Genomic DNA, 26,176 nt, shown 5'->3' on the forward strand with positions numbered 1-26,176 from the left:
AGACCAATGGTCCATCTAGCCCAGTATCCTGTCTTCTGACAAGAGCCAATGACAGATGCTTCAGAGGGACTGAATAGAACAGGCAGTCATCAAATCCCTTGTGGCCCATTCCCAGCTTCTGGCAAACAGAGGCTAGAGACACTCAGAGCTCGGGGTTGCATATTTGATCACATCATCTCTGTCACCCCCGCCCAGCCCAGGATTAACTGCAGTATACTCTCCAGAGCTTTGTCCCATCTTGTTTTAAATTGCTGAAGTGGTGGAGCTTCCAGCTTTTCTGGCAATACTATTCCACAGTCTAATAGACCGCACTGTTGATAAATGCTTCCTGATGTTCTGTCCTGGCTCTTGTACACCCCTCATCACTGTGGTATCGGAACATCTTCCAGTAGTGCATTAAGCAGTGTGACTAACATCTCTCACTGTGGTTCTTCCTGTCTCTCGTCCGCTCCCTGAGAGGAAATGGTGTGAGGATATTTTAAATGTGTACATACATCGTATTATATATTTAGATTGGTAAATGCGAGATCAAAGAAGGGGACTCTGCACTTGGAGCGGAAGGTGGTGACGTTTATGATAATTCTTAGTTCCTGTGGAAGTTTGGTCCGAATCTTGAATTAGCAGCTGAGAGAGCTCTGCGCAAACTGCACTCCTGCTGCAGGCAGTTTTGTTGTTGCTAAGGAGCGGAGCAATTGACTGCAGTCTTTGTCTCTGAGCTATAGTAGCCTGGACTTTTTTTTTTGCAAATAGTAAATTAGCCAAAAAACGCATGGATTTGATACAAATTTGCAGAATTGTTTCAGCCAAAAATTCTTTTTGGGGACTAAGGTGTCATTTCACACAACAGCTGGAGTAGGTGGTGCTACTGCCTCCTTTAAAATCTCAGGACTGTGGGTAGGATAATCATCTGGGTTGTGGAAGGTCCAGCATCAGTTCCTCCCTCTGCCTGATGTGGAGACAGGATTTAAACTTAGCTCTCCCACACTGCAGGAGTGTGCTATGGGCTATTCTGATATGGGCCTTTCTCAATCTCTACTGTTGAAGCTCTTCCAGTGGGTATAAATAATAGAGCAAGATTTGAAGTTGGGCTTCCCATCTCCCAGAGGTGAGTGCCCAAACCACCAGGCTATAGAGGCAATCGCTCAGGCCTGCTCTGTAATGAGTTATACGAAGTGGAACAGCTTCAACAGGTGAGAATGAAACCCAGTGGCTAGAGTATACGCCTGCAACATGGGAGACCCAAGTGTCAAATCCATTCTCCATATCAGACAGAGGGGAAAATTGAACCCAAGTTTCCCACAACCCAGCTGAATGCCCTCACCCCTAAACACTCTAAAGCTTCTCAAGGAGGTGGTGCCTGCACTACCTCCTCTTGGGTTTTGGATCTAGCCTTTTAAAAGCACCCTGCCCAAGATGTTCCAGATCAAACATTTCATTCATCCCAAAATGGTCTTTTTCAAGTCACCAGCATTTTTCAAATTCAGTTAGACCCAAACCAGCATTTTTTCAGAACTGCCACCAAACTGAAAAATCATGTATTCACACAACTGTAATTGAATGCTTTGAAGATAAAGGCTAAGGCCTTAAACTGGACACTGTCTTCCATAGGTAGCCAGTGGAGGAAGCAGAGGACAGCTGTGATGTGCTCGCAGTAGCCCATGTTGCTGAGATGAGTGGTCACATTGTGCTAATATTCATTCCCTACATCTACCCTAGCTCAGTTTCATCCCATTTGATCATGCTAAAATTCCACTTTCCTCTTCAGGGTTTACACCTTTTAAATACTTGTATAGCTGCCAGGACCCAACTTGAGGAACGCAGAGAAAATTGCTGAGCAGGTATCTTGAAATGACATGGCATAGGGGAAGAGGAGGAGTCACCTTTTGCATCAAGAATATTTTTTGTATGACCGTGCTGACTATTCAACACCACTGTAGCATGGCCATGAGGTTGGTGTTGTCTAGGCAGTGTATGCCCCACAGTAGTCGGTGGTGAATGTGGATGTGACACTCAATCAGAATTGGAAAAGTTTCTTCAGCTGGATTTTCTTCTTTGCCAGGCTCTATGCTTGAAGTAGGACCAGCTCCTTTACTGCCACAAGTCATCAATGGCAGCAACCTGTGCTGATGGCCCATTGAGCAGAACCACTTTGGCCAGGATTGCCCAAGGGGCTTTCCCAGTCAGACTCTGCCCCCTCAGATGAGGCTGGAGGTAGGGATTATAACAAAACCATCTCCCCTCCCTTGAGAACAGCATTAGTGACATTCCTAGTATGACTGCTGCTGAATGCCCTGCATTCCTCCAGTTTCAACCAGTGCCAGGCACCACATCTAGCTGAGCCCATCTTTCCACCCCAAGGACTGCAGCGCCTTTGGCTTCTTTCCACAAAGCCAGCCCCTTTCAGTTAACCTTTCACAGCCTCTACTCCAGGGCACAGAGCCAGTCATACCGGCTGCAAATGTGTAACATATTATGTGCAGCATGAGGAAATCTTTTGACAGATGCAAGCTGTGGAACTGGCATGTTTGACTATCTGAGAACAATGCATGCGACTGTAATTATTTAAGGTTTAAAATGGTGTATGTGCAATTAAAGTGTCTATAATCCTAACATACCAGTGACAGATTAAGAGTAGGCTGGGTCCCTTTAGCAGCACTCTTGCCTTACAGCAGTGGTTCCCAAACTTAACAATCTGTGAACCCCTTTCACTAAAATATCAAGTCTCATGAACCCCCTCCTAAAAATGAATATTTCCAGGGATTTTCTCCTTTACCTGAGTATAAATTATAAAAGCAGAGATCTTGGAAATATAATTTTTTTATGACAAGCTTATTACACTTATTACGGTATTTTTATTACACTATGAAAACAGCAACACACTTCCAAGATCTCACTTTCATAGCTTGTATCACTATGAATAAGCCTGTTATAAGACAAGGCCCTATGTTTCATCAAGGAGTATCAGATGTGAAACAGCATGAAGGTATTTAAGAGTTCCTCATACACAAACATTCAGGTCTTGAGCAGTCCAGGCAAACAACACACGTTACAACAAAGCTTAAACTTGTTCTTCATAATTTTAAAAACAATACTAGCTGCCTATTTAATTTTAAAAACAGCAAAAAATATCCACCTCCCTTTCCATTTCTTATAAGGAGTCTTGAAGTTTAAATCTCAGTGTGATAGATATGCTTGCTTTGATCTGCGGAGCTCTTGGAAGTCCAAGGGCTCCAGGCCCCATGCTATCCGGAGTCCCTAGGGACAGCTGTCTGCCATTAGGGAATTCCCCCCCCCCCCCCCCGAGAACCCCCTGTAACATTTTGCAAACCCCAATTTGGGAACCACTGCCTTACAGGAAATAGCTAATGCATTCATTTGCAACTCTAAGCAGAGGTACTACCCTGCTAGGTGTCTCCCTGCAGAAGAGATGTTGAAACAAGTTTGCTGCTGTCTACTGCAGCTGGCTACTGGCCAGATGGAAGTAGAGATCCCATTACACTTTTGGGAAAAATAAGAGTAGCTCAGTAACTCCACTGTTCTACCTTAGCCCGTTTTGAGAAAGCTGTTAGTGTTGGATGCGGTGTACTAGTGATCATGGAAGGGGCACTGTTTGCTGCCATAATTACTCTGCTACTCGTGGCAGATTTACCCTGTCAAAACTGCCAGCCTCATGTACCTGTGTCTGGCTCTTCCCCATAGCCACTCGTGCAGTGGTGCACCCTCCCTGTGCTAGTCCATGAGATCTGTGCCATCTCCTCCTTGAATCCCTCAAGACCCAGTTGTAGTGTGACGCCTCAAGAAAATGCCACCTAATAGCAACTAGGAAGAGGACCAGAACAAATGCCTGATGCAATCTCTTCTCCCACCCATCCACTCTTGCTAAATTGCCTGTTTTCTCAGCGTCTGACTTCTTTGGAGCAGAAAGTGCAGCTTGTATTTGGACAGTGCCTAGTACATAGTCAACATGCTTATAAGGCACAAAAATGAAGTCTAATTATTCCAGAACACTAATTAAACAGAAAATAGTGTGTGAAACAAGCAAAGCCTGACTGCAAAGACCCTCTCAGCAGAAAGGAATGGGTACTAACACTTGGTATATATGGCACATGCTTTCTGATCACTTGGTATATATGGCACATGCTTTCCCCTTACATCAGTTGCTTCCTCTCAGACATTCAGAACTATTTAAAGTTCATCTGCAAGGAGAAAAAAATTGGGACTGGACCTTTTTTGCTTCATTAGCTCATTCAAATAATGCCCAAGAGATTTCTGTAAAAAAAAAAAATTGCTTTTCTACTGGTTTTTCACATCAGGAATTCAGGTCTTGTCAAGCCTGGGGGGGATGTACTGGTGATTGGAGAACTAGAGAAATTGACACAGGTCAAAACATTAAGAGATTTAATCGAAGTAAAATTGTCAATTCATATGAGCAAAATCTCGCCCCACTCCCCTGTGAATGTTTGGGAGAGAGGAAGTCTCACTCCTGGCCCTTCTGTTAAGGTCTGAGAGCTCACACTACACACTGTCTACAAGACCACCAGCTGAGTCTCCAGCAAAACCAGATCTGGTCAGAAGAGCAGACTTATCATTCCTGATATTTCTGAGGTAAAAATAAGCAGAATCCCCTTCCTTTAAAAACCCTCAACCAGCTGCCAGGCCTTTTTACCTCAAAGCAGCAAAAAAAGATCTACCTTTTAACAGAGTCAGAGGCAGCTCAGTTTAAATTCAAGAGGAGAATAGAAGAAAGAGAATGGATGACCAATTTGGTTTATAACCTCCCCCAGCCCCACACTGTGTGATTGCTAGCATTCTCCCTGCCGGTCAATCACCCCTACAGTCTTCTGGGTTCACAGGGTATGTCTTCACTACCCGCCCGATCGGCAGGTAGTAATCGATCTATCGGGGATTGATTTATCGCGTCTAGATGAGACGCGATAAATCGATCCCTGAATGCACTCCCCGTCAACTCCAGAACTCCACCAGAGCGAGAGGCGGTAGCGGAGTCGACGGGGGAGCCGCAGCCGTCGATCCCGCGCTGTGAGGACCTGAGGTAAATCATGTAGCTGAAGTAGCGTATCTTAGATCGATCCCCCCAGTGCAGACCAGCCCACAGTGTCCATAGAGTTTTAGAAAGCAGGGAAGGGGTCTGTTCCCCATCCTTGTTACCCAGAGAGACTGAGAAAGAGAACACACTGGTAGCAACTGCCCCTAGAATGCAACCACCTTCTCCCAAAAAGAAGTTATTGTATCTGGTACTGAAAACACAGCAGAGATTTCAATTGTTTATTAGATGATCTCAGTCCTTTGTTTGGTGGTGTGATCTGAGCAACCTGCTTAGCAAAGAAAGAAATGTCAGCGCCACAGGAGATTCCAGAAATGCCACAATCCTTAACTTCCCTCTCCCACAGCAAATAGAATAATTTCCCCTCCCCCTCCACATTGCCGGTCAGCCTGAGCAGATCTTTCAGGGTCTCTGGCCCATCTTCTTCAGAGTTCGATTCAGCTGGAAGAAAAGAAGCAGCCTGTTAGAGAGGGGAGTTTAAGAAAACACTCACTGCTGGGACTCTCACAAGTGCACCTTCCCAAACACTCCCACACTCAACTGTGCAAACACCCTGAGGCAGTAGTAAGCGTAGTCCACAGTAAGGAGAAAAAATAGTAAAAACCTCCCCACCCCACAACGGGAGATCCGGGACAAGAGGGTATAAGTGTTTTCATTAAATGATAGGGCAAGGAATGGGGTTGACCTGCTTCCATCACAGACAGTTCACATTCTCTCTGCAGTGAGCACTTGAATACAACTGGTCCTGCAGTGGCCCCTGCTGGAAGAATGGGGCCGAGACAGTGTGTTCCTCCTTGCTGAGCATTCAGCAGCAAGAAAGGGCGGGGCTGCTGGAGCAGTGTCCCAAGGCCTTCAGAAGGGTCCCTCCTGCCCTACATAGGATGGTGGCCGTAATGGATTCCCACTGGTGTTACTAATGGAAATCTGTTAGACTCATCTAAGGAAAACTGAGCCCCCACAAGGTGGCAGCAAAACATATCAGAATGATGTGGGAGGAGAACACATCAGAGGTGGATACCCCAGGGAATAGCTTAAAGTTGTGTCTTCCCTGCTGGCACCACTAAATGAGTTAACCTAATCCCTCCCCCCCTCCCATTTTGCAACCGGGACAGTGGTCATGCTGGGCTGCAACAGAGAAGCACATCCTTCCGCCAAAGGGGGGTTCCTGCAATCCTTCCCGATGGCTTTGGTGAGCCACTGAATGGAAACATTCCAGCTGTTTGGTCTGGTCTCACAGAAGCACCCCTACCCACACAGACATCTCTCCCACTAGTCCTAGACCTTCCCCTGACTCCCCATCAGGGATTATTCAGAGTCCCGTGCCCTAGTTACACCCAGAGCTCACCTCTTCAAATTTGTGGATCTGGCGGATGAAGAAGTCCCCATAGCGCCGAGCGACCTTTGTGTCTGCAATATGGATCATGTCCTGCCAAGAGAACATGGAGCAATCAGGAAAGGAGCAGAGTTAATTCTGGGGTACACAGTAGCATTACTGGGGGAAAGGACCCACTGAGGCCTGAGATCAGTGTCAGAGACACCCCTCAGCTGCACTAGTCAACAGAAAGAGCCCAAAATTAAGCCATAACACTCTAATTTAAATTTTCCCTTCGGGGTAGGCTCTTGTTTACTCTTACAAATGGTGGAATCCAAGTCCACAATGTTTTAACTTCCTGTGGCCATGTCTCCATTCAGCCCTGATAACCAATTTGATGGTGGAGGCTCCCCATCTCAGCTCTCGGGCCTTTCAGGGTAGCTTTCCCCTGCAAGGTCTGGTTCACTCTCTGCCTCCCTCTAGCAGCAGAGAAAGAGCAGGGCTCCTGCTAATGTTTGGGAGTCAGTGGCAGTTCCACTTGGTTTGGGTGGGTGGGGCAGGCAAAGCAAGAGCCAGGCCTTGCAGGAAGAGGGTTACCTCAAGGTCCAAGAGGCTAGAAGCGACAATCCTTTCTATCCACCAGGCTCCCTGACAAGATTCAGGTTGGGGGGGGGGGGGGGAAGAGAGAGAGAGAGAGAGAGACCTTCTTTGAAGAGCCAAGTGGCAATGTACCTGGAGGCCCTCGCTTAGCAGGAAGAACTCTTTTCTCCTCCCTGTGCGCACTTGCTGGCCTTGAGCTTCAGGGACAGGCTGGAGTCTGATCATTCTTTGGGTCTGGATTTCCAGCAGAGCAAGCGCTAGCTAAGAGCTGAGGGTGGGCAGAGCTAAAGGCTTTAGCACTTCGTGACGCAACAGCGTGGCCAAGCAAGACTCCCACTTGGTGGGGAAATGAGATGGGCAGGGGAGGCGCTGAAAGCTGGCAAAGCTAGACACTGCATTTAAATTGAAGTCTTGAGCTATTATTTAAACATATCCTGCCCAGGATCAGTGACATGGAGAGAGCTCTGGGACAGGAGTATTTGGGGCCTGTTTACTCAGGCCAATAGGTCTGATGTGTTTCTAGTAGCACAGGCCTAAAGGTTGGCAAAGAGCCTGCCCAGACACATGGCTCCTGGCTCTACCACTTCTCCATTAAGGACGCTGTTGAACAGCAAGATTCTGGCATCATAGCAGCAGTCTGAACCATGTCCGGGGATGAGCTCCCCATTAAGAGTATGAAATGAGGAGAGAAGGCGTATACGCCAGAGACTGGGCTGAATATCTGATCATGGTTTTTCATGCCTGGGGCAGAGGGAAAGAGAAACTGACCTTGTCAATGTAGAAGTCAACCTCAGAGGCTGACTGGAACTCCCCATCCAGGGCTGAGATGCCGCTGGTCCAGACCAGGTTCTTCATCTTATGTTTGAAGACTAGCAGCTGGATGCGAAACTCCTGCTCCGTGAGGTCCAAGAAGCCAGCCAGCTTGGCCACAGGCATGGTTGTGTAAAGCTTCAGGAAGCTGCGGATGGTGGACAGCTGGGCCTGCTGCTGCACCTCATCGGCGAATACCTTCAGCTGCTGCAGGAAGGGCTCCTTGTGGTAGTTGGGATGCACATTGTCATAGTTGGGGACCACGGGAGAGAGGAATTTGGGGCAGGCATAGCTGAAGAGCTCCTCATACACCTGTGGGTCACCCTTCTGCATGCGCAGCATCTTGTCCCCATACTTCTCCCTCAGCTGCAAGTGGATGCTCTCATCTATTCGCATGGGGTACATGGTGAGAGCAATGGCCAGAAGGGCATGCATCTGCTCGTTCTGCTTGTTAATCTGAGACAGAGAAGACAGTCATTAGAAGCCGTCCCTCCAGTGTTATTTTACAGTGCCCAGGAGAGAGCTTGGTGCCACACAGTACAGAGACATGCCCTTTCCCCAAAGCATTTATAACCTGGGACACCAGGTGATGAGCGTGGAGTAACAATAGGAGGGGAAGGCATGAGGTAAGACATGAGTTACAGAAATGCTGCTAATGCTCGCCTGGTTAATCAGTTTAGACACACGCCTCTATTGGTAGTACAAAGATCTCCCTTTCAGTACCTACCATTCACTCAGTTGTTGTATGCACTGTGGAAAAGCAGAGTCTAAAGCAGTGGTTTTCAAACTTTTCTGGTGACCCAGTTGAAGAAAATTGTTGATGCCCGCGATCCAATGGAGCTGCAGATGAGGGGTTCAGGATGTGGGAGTGGGTTCTGGGCTGTGGTGCAGGAGGGGGTCAGGCCTCTGGGCTGGGGGTGCAGCCTCTGGGGTGGGGCTGGGGATGAGGGGTTTGGGGTGCAGGAGGGGGCTCAGGGCTGGGGCAGGGGGTTGAGGCGTGGGAGAGGTGCAGGGCTCAGGGTGCAGGCTCTGGGGTGGGGCCAGGGATGAGGGATTTGGGGTGCAGGAAGGGGGTCTGGGTTTTGGGGGGCTCGAGGCTGAGGCAGGGGATTGGGGCACAGGGTTACCTCGGGTGGCTCCCGGTCAGCGGTGAAGGGTGGGATGCTAAGGCAGGCTTCCTGCCTGTCCTGGCACTGCAGACCACACTGCGCCCCGGAAGCGGCCAGCAGCAGGTCCGTCTCCTAGCCAGAGGAGCACAAGCAGCTCTGCATGGCTCTCATCTGCAGGCACCGCCTGCCCCCCAGCTCCCAATGGGAGTGCAGCGCTGATGCTCAGGGCGGGGGCAGCACACAGAGCCCCATGGCCCCCCTGCCTAGGAGAAGGACCTGCTGCTGGCCACTTCCAGAGCGCAGCGAGGTGTCAGAACAGGTAGGGACTAGCCTGCCTTAGCTGGGCAGCACCGCTGACGGGATTTAACGGCCTGGTCGGCAGTGCTGACCGGAGTCGCCGCAACCTAGTGTCTCACATTCCGCGACCCAGTACTGGGTCATGACCCGCAGTTTGAAAACCACTGGTCTAAAGGAGGGGGCTTGAAGAAGGAGTTGGTATTGGCTTGGCACACCAGAATTGAGGTGTACCAGGAGAAAGGGGTTATGGAAGAAGCAGACAACTGAGACAGCAAGCCTGGCACCAGTGGCAAAGCAGAGAGTGCAGGAATGATGCGATAAAAGACAAGGTCAGATATGTAAACCTAGGCAGAGTTATACAGGGTCTTGAAGGGGAGAACATATTTAAAAACTGATGGTGGGTGGAACAGAGAGTCGGGGGACAAGTTTAGATCAATATGCAAGGAAGACAATTTTAGCAGTCACATTTTGAATGCATGTGGTGGGGGATGTGTGTGTCATGGAGGCCAACAAGGAGGTGATCACAGCAGCTGAAAGGTGAGTCAGGCTGTGGAGAGCACTGTTAGCTGTCTGGCTAGAAAGGAAGAACCAAATCTTTGAAATGTCCTGGAGTCAGAAACAGTGGGATCTGGACATGTGAGGAGCGAGAGGGAGGAGTCAAATGATCCATCAGGATACAGAACCTGGTGTTGTCAACAGTAAAAGAACAGGAGAGTAGAAATTAAGACATAAGACATACTGGGTCAGACCAAAGGTCCATCCAGCCCAGTATTCTGTCTAGCAACAGTGGCCAATGCCAGATGCCCCAGAGGAAGTGAACCTAACAGGTAATGATCAAGTGAGCTCTCTCCTGCCATCCATCTCCACCCTCTGACAAACAGAGGCTAGGGACACCATTCCTTACCCATCCTGGCTAATAGCCATTAATGGACTTAACCTCCATGAATTTATCCAGTTCTCTTAAACGCTATTATAGTCCTAGCCTTCACAACCTCCTTAGGCAAGCAGTTCCACAGGTTGACTGTGTGCTGTGTGAAGAAGAACTTCCTTTTATTTGTTTTAAACCTGCTGCCCATTAATTTCATTTGGTAGCCCCTAGTTCTTGTATTATGGGAATAAGTAAATAACTTTTCCTTATCTACTTTCTCCACATCACTCATGATTTTATATACCTCTACCATATCCCCCACCCCTTAGTCTCCTCTTTTCCAAGCTGAAAAGTCCTAGCCTCTTTAATCTCTCCTCATATGGGACCCGTTCCAAACCCCTAATCATTTTAGTTGCCCTTCTCTGAACCTTTTCTAGTGCCAGTATATCTTTTTTGAGATGAGGAGACCACATCTGTACGCAGTATTCAAGATATGGGCGTACCATCGATTTATATAAGGGCAATAAGATATTCTCAGTCTTATTCTCTATCCCCTTTTTAATGACTCCTAACATCCAGTTTGCTTTTTTAACCGCCTCTGCACACTGCGTGGACATCTTCAGAGAACTATTCACGATGACTCCAAGATCTTTTTCCTGATTAATTGTAGCTAAATTAGCCCCCATCATATTGTATGTATAATTGGGATTATTTTTTCCAATGTGCATTACTTTACATTTATCCACATTAAATTTAATTTGTCATTTTGTTGCCCAATTACTTAGTTTTGTGAGATCTTTTTGAAGTTCTTCACAGTCTCTTTGGTCTTAATTATCTTGAGCAATTTAGTATCATCTGCAAACTTTGCCACCTCACTTTTTACCTCTTTCTCCAGATCATTTATGAATAAGTTGAATAGGATTGGTCCTAGGACTGACCCTTGGGGAACACCACTAGTTACCCCTCTTCATTCTGAGAATCTACCCTTTGTTCCCTGTCTTTTAACCAGTTCTCAATCCATGAAAGGATCTTCCCTTTAATCCCATGACAACTTAATTTACATAAGAGCCTTTGGTGAGGCTCTAATTTGCCCGGTACTGATGTTAGACTTACCGGCCTGTAATTGCCGGGATCACCTCTAGAGCCCTTTTTAAATATTGGCGTTACATTAGCTATCTTCCAGTCATTGGGTACGGAAGCTGATTTAAAGGACAGGTTACAAACCATAGTTAATAGTTCTGCAACTTCACATTTGAGTTCTTTCAGAACTCTTGGTTGAATGCCATATGGTCCCGGTGACTTGTTAATGTTAAATTTATCAATTAATTCCAAAACCTCCTCTAGTGACACTTCAATCTGTGACAGTTCCTCAGATTTGTCATCTACAAAAGCCGGCTCAGGTTTGGGAATCTCCCTAACATCCTCAGCCATGAAGACTGAAGCAAAGAATCCATTTAGTTTCTCCGCAATGACTTTATCATCTTTAAGCGCCCCTTTTGTATCTCGATCATCTAGGGGTCCCACTGGTTGTTTAGCAGGCTTCCTGCTTCTGATGTACTTAAAAAACATTTTGTTATTACCTTTTGAGGGTTTGGCTAGGCATTCTTCAAACTCCTCTTTGGCTTTTCTTATTACATTTTTACACTTAATTTGGCAGTGTTTATGCTCCTTTCAATGTACCTCACTAGGATTTGACTTCCACTTTTTAAAAGATGCCTTTTTATCTCTCACTGCTTCTTTTACATGGTTGTTAAGGCATGGTGGCTCTTTTTTAGTTCTTTTGCTGTGTTTCTTAATTTGGGGTATACATTTAAATTGGGCCTCTATTATGGTGTCTTTAAAAAGCGTCCATGCAGCTTGCAGGGATTTCACTCTAGTCACTGTACCTTTTAATTTCGGTTTAACTAACCCCCTCATTTTTGCATAATTCCCCTTTTTTAAATTAAATGCCACAGTGTTGGGCTGTTGAGATGTTCTTCCCACCACAGGGGTGTTAAATGTTGTTATATTATGGTCACTATTTCCAAGCGGTCTGTTATAGTTACCTCTTGGACCAGTTCCTGCGCTCCACTCAGGACTAAATCAAGAGTTGCCTCTCCCCTTGTGTGTTCCCGTACCAGCTGCTCCAAAAAGCAGTCATTTAAAGTATCAAGAAATTTTGTCTCTGCATTTCGTCCTGAGGTGACATATTCCCAGTCAATATGGGGATAATTGAAATCCCCCACTATTACTGAGTTCTTAATTTTGATAGCCTCTCTAATTTCCCTTAGGATTTCATCATCACTATCACCGTCCTGGTCAGGTGGTCGATAATAGATCCCTAATGTTATATTCTTATTAGAGCATGAAATTACTATCCATAGGGATTCTATGGAACATGTGGATTCACTTAAGATTTTTACTTCATTTGATTCTACATTTTCTTTCACATATAGTGCCACTCCCCCCGCCCCCCGCACGACCTGTTCTGTCCTTCTGATATATTTTGTACCCCGGAATGATCGTGTCCCATTGATTGTCCTCAGTCCACCAGGTTTCTGTGATGCCTATTATATCAATATCCTCCTTTATCACAAGGCACTCTAGTTCACCCATCTTATTATTTAGACTTCTAGCATTTGTGTACAAGCACTTTAAAAATGTGTCACTATTTATTTGTCTGCCCTTTTTTTATGTGTCTGATTCTTTGTGTGAATATTTTTCTTCTGATTTGGCCCTTACATTATCCTCTTCCATCCTCTGCTCCTGACTATAACCTAGAGATTCCCTATCATTAGACTCTCCTCTAAGAAAAGTCTCCGTCCGATCCACATGCTCCTCTGCAGCAGTCGGCGTTCCCCCATCTCCAAGTTTAAAAACTGCTCTGCAACCTTTTTAATGTTAAGTGCCGGCAGTCTGGTTCCACTTTGATTTAGGTGGAGCCCATCTCTCCTGTATAGGCTCCCCCCATCCCAAAAGTTTCCCCAGTTCCTAATGAATCTAAACCCCTCCTCTCTACACCATCGTCTCATCCACGCATTGAGATTCTGAAGCTCTGCCTGCCTACCTGGCCCTGCGCGTGGAACTGGGAGCATTTCTGAGAATGCCACCATAGAGGTCCTGGATTTCAGTCTCTTTCCTAGCAGCCTAAATTTGGCCTCCAGGACGTCTCTCCTACCCATCCCTATGTCATTGGTACCTACACGTACCACTACCACCGGCTCCTCCCCAGCACTACACATAAGTCTATCCAGATGCCTCAAGAGATCCGCAACCTTCGTACCAGGCAGGCAAGTCACCATACAGTCCTCCCGGTCATTACAAACCCAGCTATCTATGTTTCTGATGATCAAATCTCCCATTACTAACACCTGCTTTTTCCTAGTGATTGGAGTTCCCTCCCCCGGAGAGGTGACCTCAGTGCGAGAGGATACCCTAACACCATCTGGAAGGAGGGTCCCAACTATGGGAAGGTTTCCCTCTGCTCCCGTTGACTGCTCTGCTTCCCTGGGCCTTTCATCCTCCTCAACAGCGCAGGGGCTGTCTGACCAGAGGTGGGACAATTCTACAGTGTCCCGGAAAGCCTCATCAACATACCTCTCTGCCTCCCTTAGCTCCTCCAGTTCCACCACCCTGGCCTCCAAAGCCTGTACGCGGTCTTTGAGGGCCAGGAGCTCCTTGCACCAAAAGTGAGGTGCTTGGTTCTAACAGTCAGTGAGACATCCAAGAACTGAGACAGGCTGAAATGCAAGATTGGATGGAAAGAGACAGGTCATGGAATGGAAAGACAGACTGGTGAACTGTCAGCAAGAAGATGGCACTGAAAATATGTAAGTGAATAAGGCTGTCTAGAAATAGGACGTAGAGGGAGAAGGAGGGGCCATGGATCTAACTCTGTGGGATTGGGAAGGACAACGACTCACCCAAGGAGCTGCTGAGAGAATATTACCACACAAGGCAAGGGAGGACAGAAGGTTAAGGAGGAAGTTATTAACAGTATCAACAGCAGCAGAGAGGTCAAAGATGGTATGAGAAGGATAGTGCACTGGCCTCGCTCCCCTTACCATTTCATACTTATAGGTAGTCCTCTGAAACATGCTCTTTGTCCTCTGGATGTAAAGAAGGATATTGGCAAAGACGCGGATGGCATCCTGGTAACGCCGCATCATAAGGTAAGCAAAGCCCACGTAGTAATAGGTGGTGACCTGGCACTCCGGCACCCGGGAATACATGCTCTGGGGAGGAAGAGAGACACAAACATGCAAAGTTAGAAAAGACATCTTCCCCCAACAACCTTTAGCACCTCTTTCCTTCAGGGAGCCCATCTCTATCAGTCTCCAAACCAGTCCTACCATAGAGAAAGGAGAGGGTTGACCTGCTGCCCTCTGTGTTTCCTGTACAGGGAAGTGAGAAAGCTATCATAGAAGACAGACTGGATGATCTAACAGATCATTTCCATCTCCCTGGCAATGGAGGATTGTTGCCAGCACTATGTTCATCTCTTCTTGTCCAGGCTAGTGTTTAAAAGTTCTCTCCTTCCCTGGACAGATTATTTACAGGCTAACAGACACCACTGTTGGGGATTTCCCTCCTCAATATTCTCACTCCCCTCCCCCCCAAAAAAATTTCTCTTCATTTCATCCCACACATGCTAGTTTTATCTGTGTGTCACACTAAACACATCCCATGCCTTCCCACCGGTAATAGGCCTCGGGCTCAGTAGTTAGAATTCCATACATTGCAGGGTGTTTGCAGTCCCTCCACAGCAAGCTGTTTAAGTAGCCCATTCCACACCCCACAGTACAAGCACACAGATGGATAACATGCAGAGCTCCAGACCAGTCCAGTGACCACCCTGGACTGCAATAATCACAACTGTCACAGGGGATGCATGATCCTAGAAAAAGCATTAGATATGTGGGGTAGAATGGTTGGTACCAGCAGGGCTGGGGCTAAGGGAAACAGCAGCTAACCAAGACGGGACCAGGGTGCCATACTATTAAGGGACACTATCCAGCCCAACTAACTAGCACTGCAACATCACTTTAGCGTATGATGCTTCAATCAACATTCCCCTCAGCATGCAATCGTACCCTAGACCCCAGAAAGCAAACAAGCAAGAACACATATACATGCTAGAACAGCCACAACGGCCATCAGGGGACAGCTATGTGTGTGTAGGATTTGCATTAAGTGTTGCATTACGCTGTGATTACAGCCCCATGTGAGGGTGGAAGTAGACACCCCCACCTGACATTCAAAGCAGGAATGAATAGCTCCATAGTTGGGCAGTTCATTGTGATGATCGGGGCCCCCACACCTTTAGATAGCATTTGCTGCCCTTTCAAATAAAGGCACTTTAGACACAGAAGGGAGCATTTAAGAGCTGTGGCTTATTACCTTCTTGTTGAGCTCAATATTCTCCAGAACCTTGATGGCTTGGTAGTAATCCCCCAGCAGTGAATGGAGGCGCAGCAGCCCCACAAGACTGAAGTAGCCCAACATCTTATAGAGGGAGTGACGACCATACTCTCCAGCCACGCTCTCGGGATCACCTGGAAAGAGAGGAAGTGTCACACTTTCTACAGGGGGAATGGGCTCTCTCCCCACAGCTCAACTACCTTGGTGCAAGGAGCTCCTGGCCCTCAGGGACCGCGTACAGGCTTTGGAGGCCAGGGTGTTGGAACTGGAAGAGCTAAGGGAGGCAGAGAGGTATGTTGACATCAGTGGGGTAGATAAGTCAGGAGATGCAACCTTCAGCACTCCTCCCACCCTGTTTCCCAATCAACCTCAAATAATTATCCCTTTCCATGGTAACACTTGCCAGAATTAAAGGTTTAGTTCAACTGCCAATGAAACCAATAGGAAGTCAAAGGGCATTAAACAAGGATTTGTCCCAATCTTTAAAACGTTGCAGTCTCATCCACGCAGCGAACAGTAACACTCTAATGGTACATTTGCATCTCTGGGGGGCACAGACAGCTGAACTTGAAAAGCCCAGACAGCAGCTACTCATTGCCTGCTTTTACCTATTTTTAGAGTGAGTTTGGTGCAGGTGAGAAGTGCAAGACCGACAGCATTGGAGTTTGAAGCCTTCTCTCCTCAGCACAGACGGCAGCAGTGTAAGCATACACCAACCTACCATGTGCATTTGGATGAGAAGGGAGTTATATCTCAGGACCACTCAATCCTGGGCCTCCAAGCTGAGGCTGCTAACAAGGGGGACAATTACTGTCACTTGTGATGGGCTTTTGGTAAATACGATTGAGGCACCTCAGCTCATTTCACAGAACAGTCCCCAGTCACTTCCACCCCAGACTAGAACCAGTAACTTCAAGGAGAAAGACTTTGCATCCCATTCTTAATCTCCCTTTCCCTTTGATCACTCCTCTTGGCCAGGACAGCATACTTGGGAACCCTGACCCCTCACCTCCACTGGTGTAGACCTCTAGCTGTCGGTTGATGTTGGACTTGTCCACCAGGGAGTGCAGCACATTGAGGACACTGTGGACATTCCAGATCTTGGGGTTTGACCGAAGGAAATCAATTTCTTCTTCAGACTTCTTAGCTGTTTTGCAGCGGTACTGGCTGAACGACTGGAACTATGGGACGAGGAAAGGACAAGCAGATAAGGAGCTAGCACGGAAACGCTCATCTAAACACCTGCCCTACGGTTCTATCATATGACTGAAGTACAGGAAGCCACAGGTCCCAACAGCAGCTTAATCTGAGTTATTACTTGGCAGCTCAAGAGGACAAGTTATACAAACACAATGCACCTAGGGCAAGACTAATGTGAAGCAGATACTCCGCATGAGGGAGAACCTAGAAAGCAGCATCACTAAGGACCCAAGGGGTAAGTGAAGGACAGACAATTAGACATGACTGAAGTGGCAGCGAGAATGTGGCTCACATACACACATAGAGGGATCGGTATCACAACAAGAAGGTGACAGTCCATCTCCATATGCAGTTGACAAGATAACACCTGGAATAGTGTGATCAGTGCCAGGCATCTTCACACCAAGACATCAAACAGAAGGGAATTCAGAGAGACAAAAATAATTTAAGGTCTGGGAGGGTGGACTGATGCAAGGGGAAAATAAGGGATATTTCAGCTGGTATCAGGAAATGTCTCCTGACAGCAAGATCTCAGAATGTGGACTAGTTATATTGCTCTGCATGTTTGGACTTGGAGATTATTCCAAATAGAAGCCATACAAGCACCATCAACTGAGAAATTTAAAAGGTGGAAAAAAATACAATATATAGGAAACAATCCTGCACTGGTCAGTTAGGGTGGACAAACACTCTAATAAGTTCTGTAACTCTAGATGATTTTAGCCAGGCAGCTTCCCATCATTTAGATGTGGGAGAGCTGGGGTCAGGGAAGATGCACTTTACAGAAATAGGCCAGGATGCAGGAACTTGAAATGGAAATATGGGTAAAATGCCAGAGTTTCCCAAATATCCCCCAATAACGTGAAGGAATTGTTATAATTTGAAAAAAAGGTCTTTGCTTCCTATGGACCTCAAATCTGAGTACCCCCTTGGATACTCTGCATGTGGGGAGATCTCAGCTACAGGAATCACGTGAGATGGAAGGGGGAACGATGGAGAACTGAACAGCCTTAAGCACCTATGCTACCAGGAAGCCCAGCAACAGGCCATGTACCTGGTAGATGAATTCATCAATAATATCCCACAGCCACTGGTTGGGCAGTTCCAGAGGAGCAGGGCCATCAGCATCTGTAGGAGAAAAACACAGGTAATCACCCACAATCAAGGGGTAGGATGACAGTGACATGCAGCTGTAGGGGGAAATATGGGCATCACTGTAACTTTCCCCGTCAAGGGTGGAGACAGAGCAGAACTCGCCCATTGAGCGAGGTCCCCAGCAGAGAGATGATGCAATAGCTCTGGCTGCACCCACTGCCTCCTCATTTGAGGAAAACACAGCAAGGGCTTCATGACTTAAAAGCCCAGCTTTTTGAGTTTGATTACTAAATACTCTACAGCAGTATTTCTCAACTGGTGGGTTCTGAGCCCCCCCAAGGGAGACGGGGAACAAAAGACAATCTGTGCGTTGTGAGGCACTGAAAGCTTAATACAATCTAAATTCAAAGAAAATCTCACACCCCCACTTCCTCCCACCTCACTATTCCCCTTCAAAATCAAGTATTCTCTATCAGACTCTCTAACCACAAATGGATAAATAGGCATAGCATTGTTATTGATGCATTTACTATAGAGTAATAAGTGCAAGGGGATGACAAAAATGCGTGACTTTGAATAATGGGTCTCCAACCTGAAAAGGTACAGAAACACTGCTCTCTCTTTCTCTCCATTTGCTCACAGCTTCACTCACGCCCTCTCTCCCCCCCGTGCAAAAGGAGAAGACACCTCCAATAACTCACCTACCATTTGCAGACCTAAAGAAGGCTGATTCTCTTTTTTTGCTCAGAGCAGTTCAGATTAGTGGAGGGATTTGGAATGTGTGTGTTTTCAGATGGATGAATGAGACGTGCTATCAATTCAACAATTTCTTTCCTTGGGTAAGACCATGGGATTCTTTCCTCTATAATCCATAAACAAGCATGCTTCTGTTCTTCCTCCCTCCCTCCCCCCCCCCCCCAAAAAAAATTCACACACCAGTAAGTGGATCATAGTAACTCACTCAGAATGTAGTTGAAGAGATTGCAGTAGTTGTAATAAGACTCAAATCTCTGCTCCAGAGAGGGGCCACCCTGTAATGAAAAGGGGAGAGAGTGGGGAAGTCAATACCGTCTACTTAGCTTCACTAACTGCCTAGGGCCCCCCAAGTGTGGCAGGAATGGGTTCAGGGCTATCATCATGCCTTTTGTGCAGCCACAATCTAGAATAGCTGAGACATTCTTCCACTGACAGTAGAGCTGCCAATGTCTTTATACTCAACCAGGCTAATCATCATCATACACCCCACCACCACGACCATGAGTGCACACCATTGTTATCAAGAAGCAGTCTTGACTGTTCATGTGCAATGAACTCCTTTCAGAGGTCCTGCTGCTTTCCCAAACTAAACATTTCACGAATGGAACTTCTCCCCTTTCCTCCTAAACATCCTCCTATCACCACCCAGACTCAAAATCTTCAGATTATCTTAAAGAACTCTGTCCTCCTCCCCTCACAGGCAGGCTCTTGACAAATCCTGTCGAACTACCATGAAGAGGAAGAATTAAGTGTTTCATTATTTTATTGACCACTTTGTAAAATGAGCAAGCGTGTCAGGGAAGCACCCCCATCCCTCAGTATTTCATTTTTAAGAACTCCACAGCACAGAATCACCGTGCTACACCTGTAAAATCTGCTCTCCCGCCCCCTGCCCTATCTATTCCTACTAGTAAATCCCTGGATCATGTCTCACGCTAATGAAACATCTCTTTCCTAATCTCCCTGCTTCTCCCCTCTCTAAGTCTATTCAAACAGTGCAGCTAGATCTTCTTCCTTTTCCACCCGCTCTGAACCATCACCTGACCATCTTCCTATTCTGGCATTCATTTCAAGTCTCGCATCCTCCCTTTCAAGTCTCTAATTAGCTTCATTCCTCCCTACGTCTCAGCTCTCTCCTTCTTCCTGTTCCCACCTCTTGAACCATTTACTCTGCCCAATCTTCCTTCTCCACTAGGGATTCAGAACCCTCTTTCACACTCCTCCTCTCTGTACTGGTAGGCTGTATTTTCTTGCACATCAGTTTCATTTTCACTCTAGCACTCCACCACCAGTCTCCATTCCACTGCTTCTTACACCCACCCATCTGACAGTTGTAAAAGTTGAGTAAAAAGCCACAAAACAAGCTACACTTCTCCTGGAATTACAGCTCTGTCAAGGAGAGAATCCAATTGTTTTCTGTTGTCTCTTCTTTCCTTAATTCACCCACCACAATAATCAGGTGTCATTTGTAGTTATTTATGTGTATGTCCATAGCACCTAGAAGCCCCAGTCACGGCCAGGGCCTCACTGTGCTAGGTGCCGCACAAACACAGAACAAAAAGACTGCCACTGCCCCAAGGAGGTGTTACCTAATTTAGATCATAGACTTCTCAAAGACCTTGTCTTCTTACATGAACGAATTATTATGAACTTTGTGCTAGTAATCACTAGCAAGAAGTAGAAAGCAACGAAGAGTCCTGTGGCACCTTAAAGACTAACAGATGTATTGGAGCATAAGCTTTCGTGGGTGAATACCCACTTTGTCAGATGCATGTTGTATTCACCCACGAAAGCTTATGCTCCAATACATCTGTTACTCTTTAAGGTGCCACAGGACTCTTTGTTGCTTTTTACAGATCCAGACTAACACGGCTACCCCTCTGATACTTAGCAAGAAGTAGAGCCAGATTACAAGCCTCGGCAGGGGATGGAAGATCAAGTCTTAAAATGTCAGAACTTAAATGAGGCATTACCAACCATAAGCTTGCACAAGTTTCTCAAGATCCAATCAGAACCTCATGACAGCATATCAGAAGTGTGAACAGATTTGTTCTGCAGGAGTTATTTGAATCACAGACAGTGTGGTCCAGAGGGAGGAAAGGGCAAGTTTTACAGAACAGCCATCGGAAAGCCTGCACGTAATTAGCAGGACCACATAGGCAAATACTCACACTGACTTTGGCGTAGATGTGCCTGTAGTAGAGCTCCTTGTACAGAATCAGGAAGACCGCATCTGGAAGAGATGGCAGAACTGGACATTAGCAAGACATTTGGCCAAGTTGTCAACATAGCCAGATTTTTCAGGTACATTGGTGGTCTTCCCCCTGCTACAGTAAGAGAAAGAGGAGCAAGAGGGTCCCGCTATGGGGCTTGAGTAGGGAAAATATTTAAGAACTTGTGTTTCCCAACCTTGGGGACATTGGACAGAGGAAAGGAGCAGAGAGCATAGGGAGAGTTGCATGGCTTTGGATTCACTCCCATTGCCAATGACAGATATGCTGTTGTGGATAAAACAGTGGGCAATTCTTTGAAGCCCACTTTCCCACCCTTCTTCTTTGGCAGTTCCTGAAACAGTAGGCCACAGGAACAGCGTTCAGTGGTTACAGGCTTGGGAAGCTCTCACCATAGAATTGAGCTCCAAAGCATATGTCTCAGCCCTACCAAACACCAGCAATAGCCAACCCTCAACTTGAGGAGCATGAAATCTGGTGTGCTGGGAGGGAAGGAGACAAAACTAAACAAACAGAAAGCAAAGAACAAAATAAGGGGGGAGGGAGAGAGAGAAGAGACAGAAGGAGAGAGAAAACAGACAGAAGCAGCAAAGACAGCATCTGTGCCAGGGAACAATATGAAGATGTATTGGGGGTCCAGCTGCCAAATCAGCAGGGGAGGCTCCAACAGAAAGGAGCGAGATTGCAAATCACTGCTTTCTTTGCATAGGAGATACTCTCCGCTCCCTTGACATTTTACCACATTTATAGCACTTCCACTTCTCATTATGATGCTTAGAAAGCCTGCTTCTGAACTGAGTGGATTCTCAGCCACACAGAGTGGGGACGAAGAAAAATAGAAAAAGTGCTGGAGAAAATCCAGTGTCTGCCTCGACCAGAAGGATTAGATTGCACTCCTCCCATGCAATTCTTGCTCAGATAGCCAGAAGGACTACTCCTAGGGGAGAAAGTTTGATCTCCAGATCTCATTCAATTCTTGGCCTGTCTGCTCTCAAGAGTGCCAAAGGAGTCAGTTATGGCTAATGGGTGGATGTGTAACAGGAAGGCACAGGACAGAGACATCAGCTGGGTCTCTTTCCAAAGTAAAGCAGTTTGCTTCTCTCTTTCCTCCAATAAACAAAATACCTACCGTTTCCAACCTGTGGTGCAATGGCCTCTGCCTCTGGCCATGGGGTGTTCTTAAAGAACCTTTCAGTCAGTTTGGTCCAGCTGTGAAAAAACACATGCAGAGGGGATTACAAATTAAACTATTCATTCATCAGTGAAAGAAGGATCGAGTTAAAGATTTCCAATCCTGAAGACATGCTTTGTTAGATCAAAACTATTTCCACACACAGATTTATAAATGAGTCTAGTATACATGAAAGGGACCAGTTCAACAGATCTGGAAACTGAAGTCCTCTTTTACCCTTAACACAGAGAAGTAATGCAAGCTTGTCTCACACACCACCTGTGCCAGTGCGACTTAGTCATGAGCTGGAGGGACCATCGCTAGAAAAGAATCAGACACGCCATGGCCTATTTGACCCTCGGCATGTTCTGATGTTATCAGCAAGTGAGCTAATTAACACCAACGGGAGCACTATTTTTGTAACATGCACATTAGGAACTGGACTGAGACTCATTTGGTATGAATTTCAATCACTAGTGACCTCGGTTTGAGTCAAATCAGTTATCTAGAAGTGAAAGGACCTCTTCCTTCTCAGACATCCAAATCTACTCCCAGTCCACATTTTAAATAGAGTCCAAATTTGGATCAAATCAACTGACTGGTGCTCCCTTTAATAAAAAAAAAAACAACAACACAAAACCCCCACAGGAGCAGTTACAACAGCAATTCCCACCCTGGGAGTGATAGCTTTGTACCTGTTTTCATAGATATCTTGGATCTCATACACCTTCTGGTCAATGACATCGCTGGAGACACGGCTAGCCTGAAGCTCATACACCTTCTGATCAATCAGATCCGAGACAGTTTTATGAAAATACTGGATGAAGTTTTTGATCACTTCAGGGATCACCTGGTAGGTCTGTTGCTCATATTGGCGTTCATAGGCTAAATCCTGCTTGGGGTCTCCTGTGGAAGAAAAGGGCAACAATGCAGCAGATGATTTATGAGCATAGCTCTGTGTCTTTCCTGAATTTAATAAAATGCCAGGAACCTCAGAGGGATGCCCAGAGACAGCACAACCAGGCTGTATCTTGGATCCAAACCAGCTGGCCCCAGGGTGAGATGAAGACACCTCCAGTACCAAAACAGCAGAATAGAGTTGAGTAACATTTCAGGAAGTGCCTTGCTTGGTCAGGGTCCTTCCCTGGGAATTCCCACCCCTTAGAGCAGTGGTTCTCAACCGGGGTCTTCCAGGGGGTACATCAACTCATCTAGATATTTGCCTAATTTTACAACAGACTACATAAAAAGCACTATCAAAGTCAGTACAAACTAAAAGTTTATACAATGACTTGATTATACTGCTGTATATACTATACACTGAAATGTAAGTACAATATTTATATTCCAATTGATTTATTTTATATTTGTATGGTAAAAATGAGACAGTGAGCAATTTTTCAGCAATAATGTGCTGTGACACTTTTGTATTTTTAGTCTGATTTTATAAGCAAGTAGTTTTTACATGAGGTGTAACTTGGGAGTACGCAAGACAAATCAGACTCCTGAAAGGGGTACAGTAGTCTGGAAAGGTTGAGAGCCACTGACTTAGTGACATACCATGTCTCTGACCAACTACCAACACACACAAAAACAGGGAAATCACTAACGGGACTGTGGAGTGGGCAGGGATGAGATCCCCACCTCCGTTGGATAATCACATGAATGTCCCCTATGTGCCAGGTTTCAGAGTGGTAGCCGTGTTAGTCTGTATCAGCAAAAAGAATGAGGAGTACTTGTGGCACCTTAGAGACTAACACATTTATTTGAGCATAAGCTTTTGTGGGCTAAAACCCTAACGCCCCTACTCTACTTACGCTACATTGATGACATCTTCTTCATCTGGACCCATGGAAAAGAAGCCCTTGAGGAATTCCACCCATGATTTCAACAATTTCCATCCCACCATCAACCTCAGCCTAGACCAGTCCACACAAGAGATCCACTTCCTGGACACTACAGAGCTAATAAGTGATGGTCACATAACCACAACCCTATACCGGAAACCTACTGACCGCTATACTTACCTACATGCCTCCAGCTTTCATCCAGACCACACCACACAATCCACTGTCTACAGCCAAGCTCTAAGATACAACCGCATTTGCTCCAACCCCTCAGACAGAGACAAACGCTTACAAGATCTCTATCAAGCATTCTTACAACTACAATACCCACCTGCTGAAGTGAAGAAACAGATTGACAGAGCCAGAAGAGTACCCAGAAGTCACTTACTACAGGACAGGCCCAACAAAGTAACAGAACGCCACTAGCCATCACCTTCAGCCCCCAACTAAAACCTCTCCAGCGCATCATCAAGGATCTACAACCTACCCTGAAGGATGATCCCTCACTCTCACTGACCTTGGGAGACAGGCCAGTCCTCGCTTACAGACAGCCCCCCAACCTGAAGCAAATACTCACCAGCAACCACATACCACAGAACAAAAACACTAACCCAGGAACCTATCCTTGCAACAAAGCCCGTTGCCAACTCTGTCCACATATCTATTCAGGGGACACCATCATAGGACCTAATCACATCAGCCACACAATCAGAGGCTCGTTCACCTGCACATCTACCAATGTGATATAAGCCATCATGTGCCAGCAATGCCCCTCTGCCATGTACATTGGCCAATCCGGACAGTCTCTACGCAAAAGAATAAATGGACACAAATCAGACCTCAAGAATTATAACATTCAAAAACCAGCCGGAGAACACTTCAACCTCCTTGGTCACTCAATTACAGATCTCAAAGTCGCAATACGCCAACAAAAAAAACTTCAAAAACAGACTCCAACGAGAAACTGCAGAGTTGGAATTAATTTGCAAACTAGACACCATTAAATTAGGCTGGAATAAAAATTGGGAGTTGATGGGTCATTACACAAAGTAAAACTGTTTTCCCATGCTAATTTTTCCCCCTACTGTTACTCACACCTTCTTGTCAACGGTTGGAAATGGGCCATCCTGATTATCACTACAAAAAATTTTTTTCTGCTAATAGCTCACCTTAATTAATTACCCTCGCTATAGTTGGTATAGCAACACCCATTTTTTCCATGTTATGTGTATATATATTTTCCTACTGTATCTTCCACTACATGTATCCGTTGAAGTGGGTTTTAGCTCATGAAAGCTTATGCCCAAATAAATGTGTTAGTCTCTAAGGTGCCACAAGTACTCCCTATGTGCCAGTTCTAGCTCAGGGACACACGGGCGGGAAGGGACTCCTGGGGGGTGATCTGGGGCGGGGGCAGGACAATGCGTGGGCACCCTGGCTCGGCCGGGCAGCAGGACTCACCTGTGTGCATGTCATAGTCACCCTGGTACGTGTAGGTTTCCTGAGGGGAGAAAGAGACGCAGAAGGGGGGGTCACCACGGGGAGCTCAGATACACAACAGACGCTCCCTTCCCCCGGGCGGGCCTGGGCCTCCCCCACGGGCCCGGGTCAGGAGGGGAAGCCAGGCCCTTTCCCGCCCCGTCCGGGGGGGAGGGGAGCTTTCCCCGGGCCCCTCAACCAGCTTCTGGCCGTGAGTCAGGCCCCCACGCCCGGCCTCTTCGCGCTGCCGGGCCGGGCCGCCATGCGGGCTCCTGGAGCCGCGGCTGGCCGGGTCCCCGGGGGGGGGGGGGGGCGGGTACCTCAGTGTCGTAGTCCTCGGCCGGGTAGGCCATGGTGCGGGCGGGGGGGTTCGGCACGCGGCGGCGGCGGCGGCGCAGCAGGGAAAAGGCTCCGACCGGGCACGCGGCCGCTTCCTGTAGAGAACCGGAAGGGGCGGGGCTTAGGCTGCGCTCGGGAGGGGGCGGGCTTAGGGCTTGGCTACAGCTAGATAGAGTACAACTGGACTAGGGGGTGGGGCTCGGTGGGGGGGATGAGTCGTGGCTTTGACGGGCAGGTTGGGGTGACGGGGCGGGCAGGTGAGTGCTTGGGGAGTTGTCCCCCGCCCCTTCCTCTTTCCAAACCCAAATAAAGCCTTATTTACTTCTCCGGCCTCACCCCTTCTCTGATTGACTGCTGGTCGGAATACCTAGATCTTTCATTGGGTGAAATACCGATCTGTCATCCTCAGACTTTCTCTCATTGGCTGCTGCCTGGAGATTCTCCTCCATTTGGATGAAGCAGTTGCCTGTCATTCATTTCCTTCTCCGGCGCTTCCCTCATTCCACCCCGCCCCCGTTCCCCCCTTTCTGATTGGCTGCGTGGGGCCGGATTCTGTGATTGGGGAAGGCAGTCACGCTTCTGACTCCCCGCCCTCGTTAC

At 47.0% G+C, this 26,176-nt stretch overlaps 1 protein-coding gene across 2 annotated transcripts; it reads right to left on the reverse strand.

Moving 5' to 3' along the window:
• Positions 1-5,269: 5,269 nt before the first annotated feature.
• On the reverse strand, positions 5,270-25,857 carry EIF3L (eukaryotic translation initiation factor 3 subunit L). 2 transcript variants are annotated; one of them, XM_008179319.4, is made up of 13 exons: positions 25,558-25,857; positions 25,220-25,259; positions 22,607-22,817; positions 21,870-21,949; positions 20,681-20,742; positions 18,715-18,784; positions 17,713-17,786; positions 16,468-16,639; positions 15,438-15,592; positions 14,102-14,272; positions 7,743-8,240; positions 6,408-6,488; positions 5,270-5,503 (listed from the first exon to the last, which is right to left on the reverse strand). In XM_008179319.4, exons 1-13 carry the CDS (start codon positions 25,588-25,590, stop codon positions 5,465-5,467), a joined length of 1,686 nt encoding a protein of 561 aa, XP_008177541.1. In that variant the 5' UTR covers positions 25,591-25,857; the 3' UTR covers positions 5,270-5,464. The 2 variants fall into 2 exon arrangements, with proteins under 2 accessions (XP_008177541.1, XP_042699492.1); XM_042843558.2 differs by lacking the exons at positions 21,870-21,949; positions 25,220-25,259; positions 25,558-25,857.
• Positions 25,858-26,176: the final 319 nt, after the last annotated feature.

The sequence above is a fragment of the Chrysemys picta genome, chromosome 1, assembly GCF_011386835.1.
Source record: "Chrysemys picta bellii isolate R12L10 chromosome 1, ASM1138683v2, whole genome shotgun sequence".
In the NCBI taxonomy this organism is placed as follows: domain Eukaryota; kingdom Metazoa; phylum Chordata; order Testudines; family Emydidae; genus Chrysemys; species Chrysemys picta.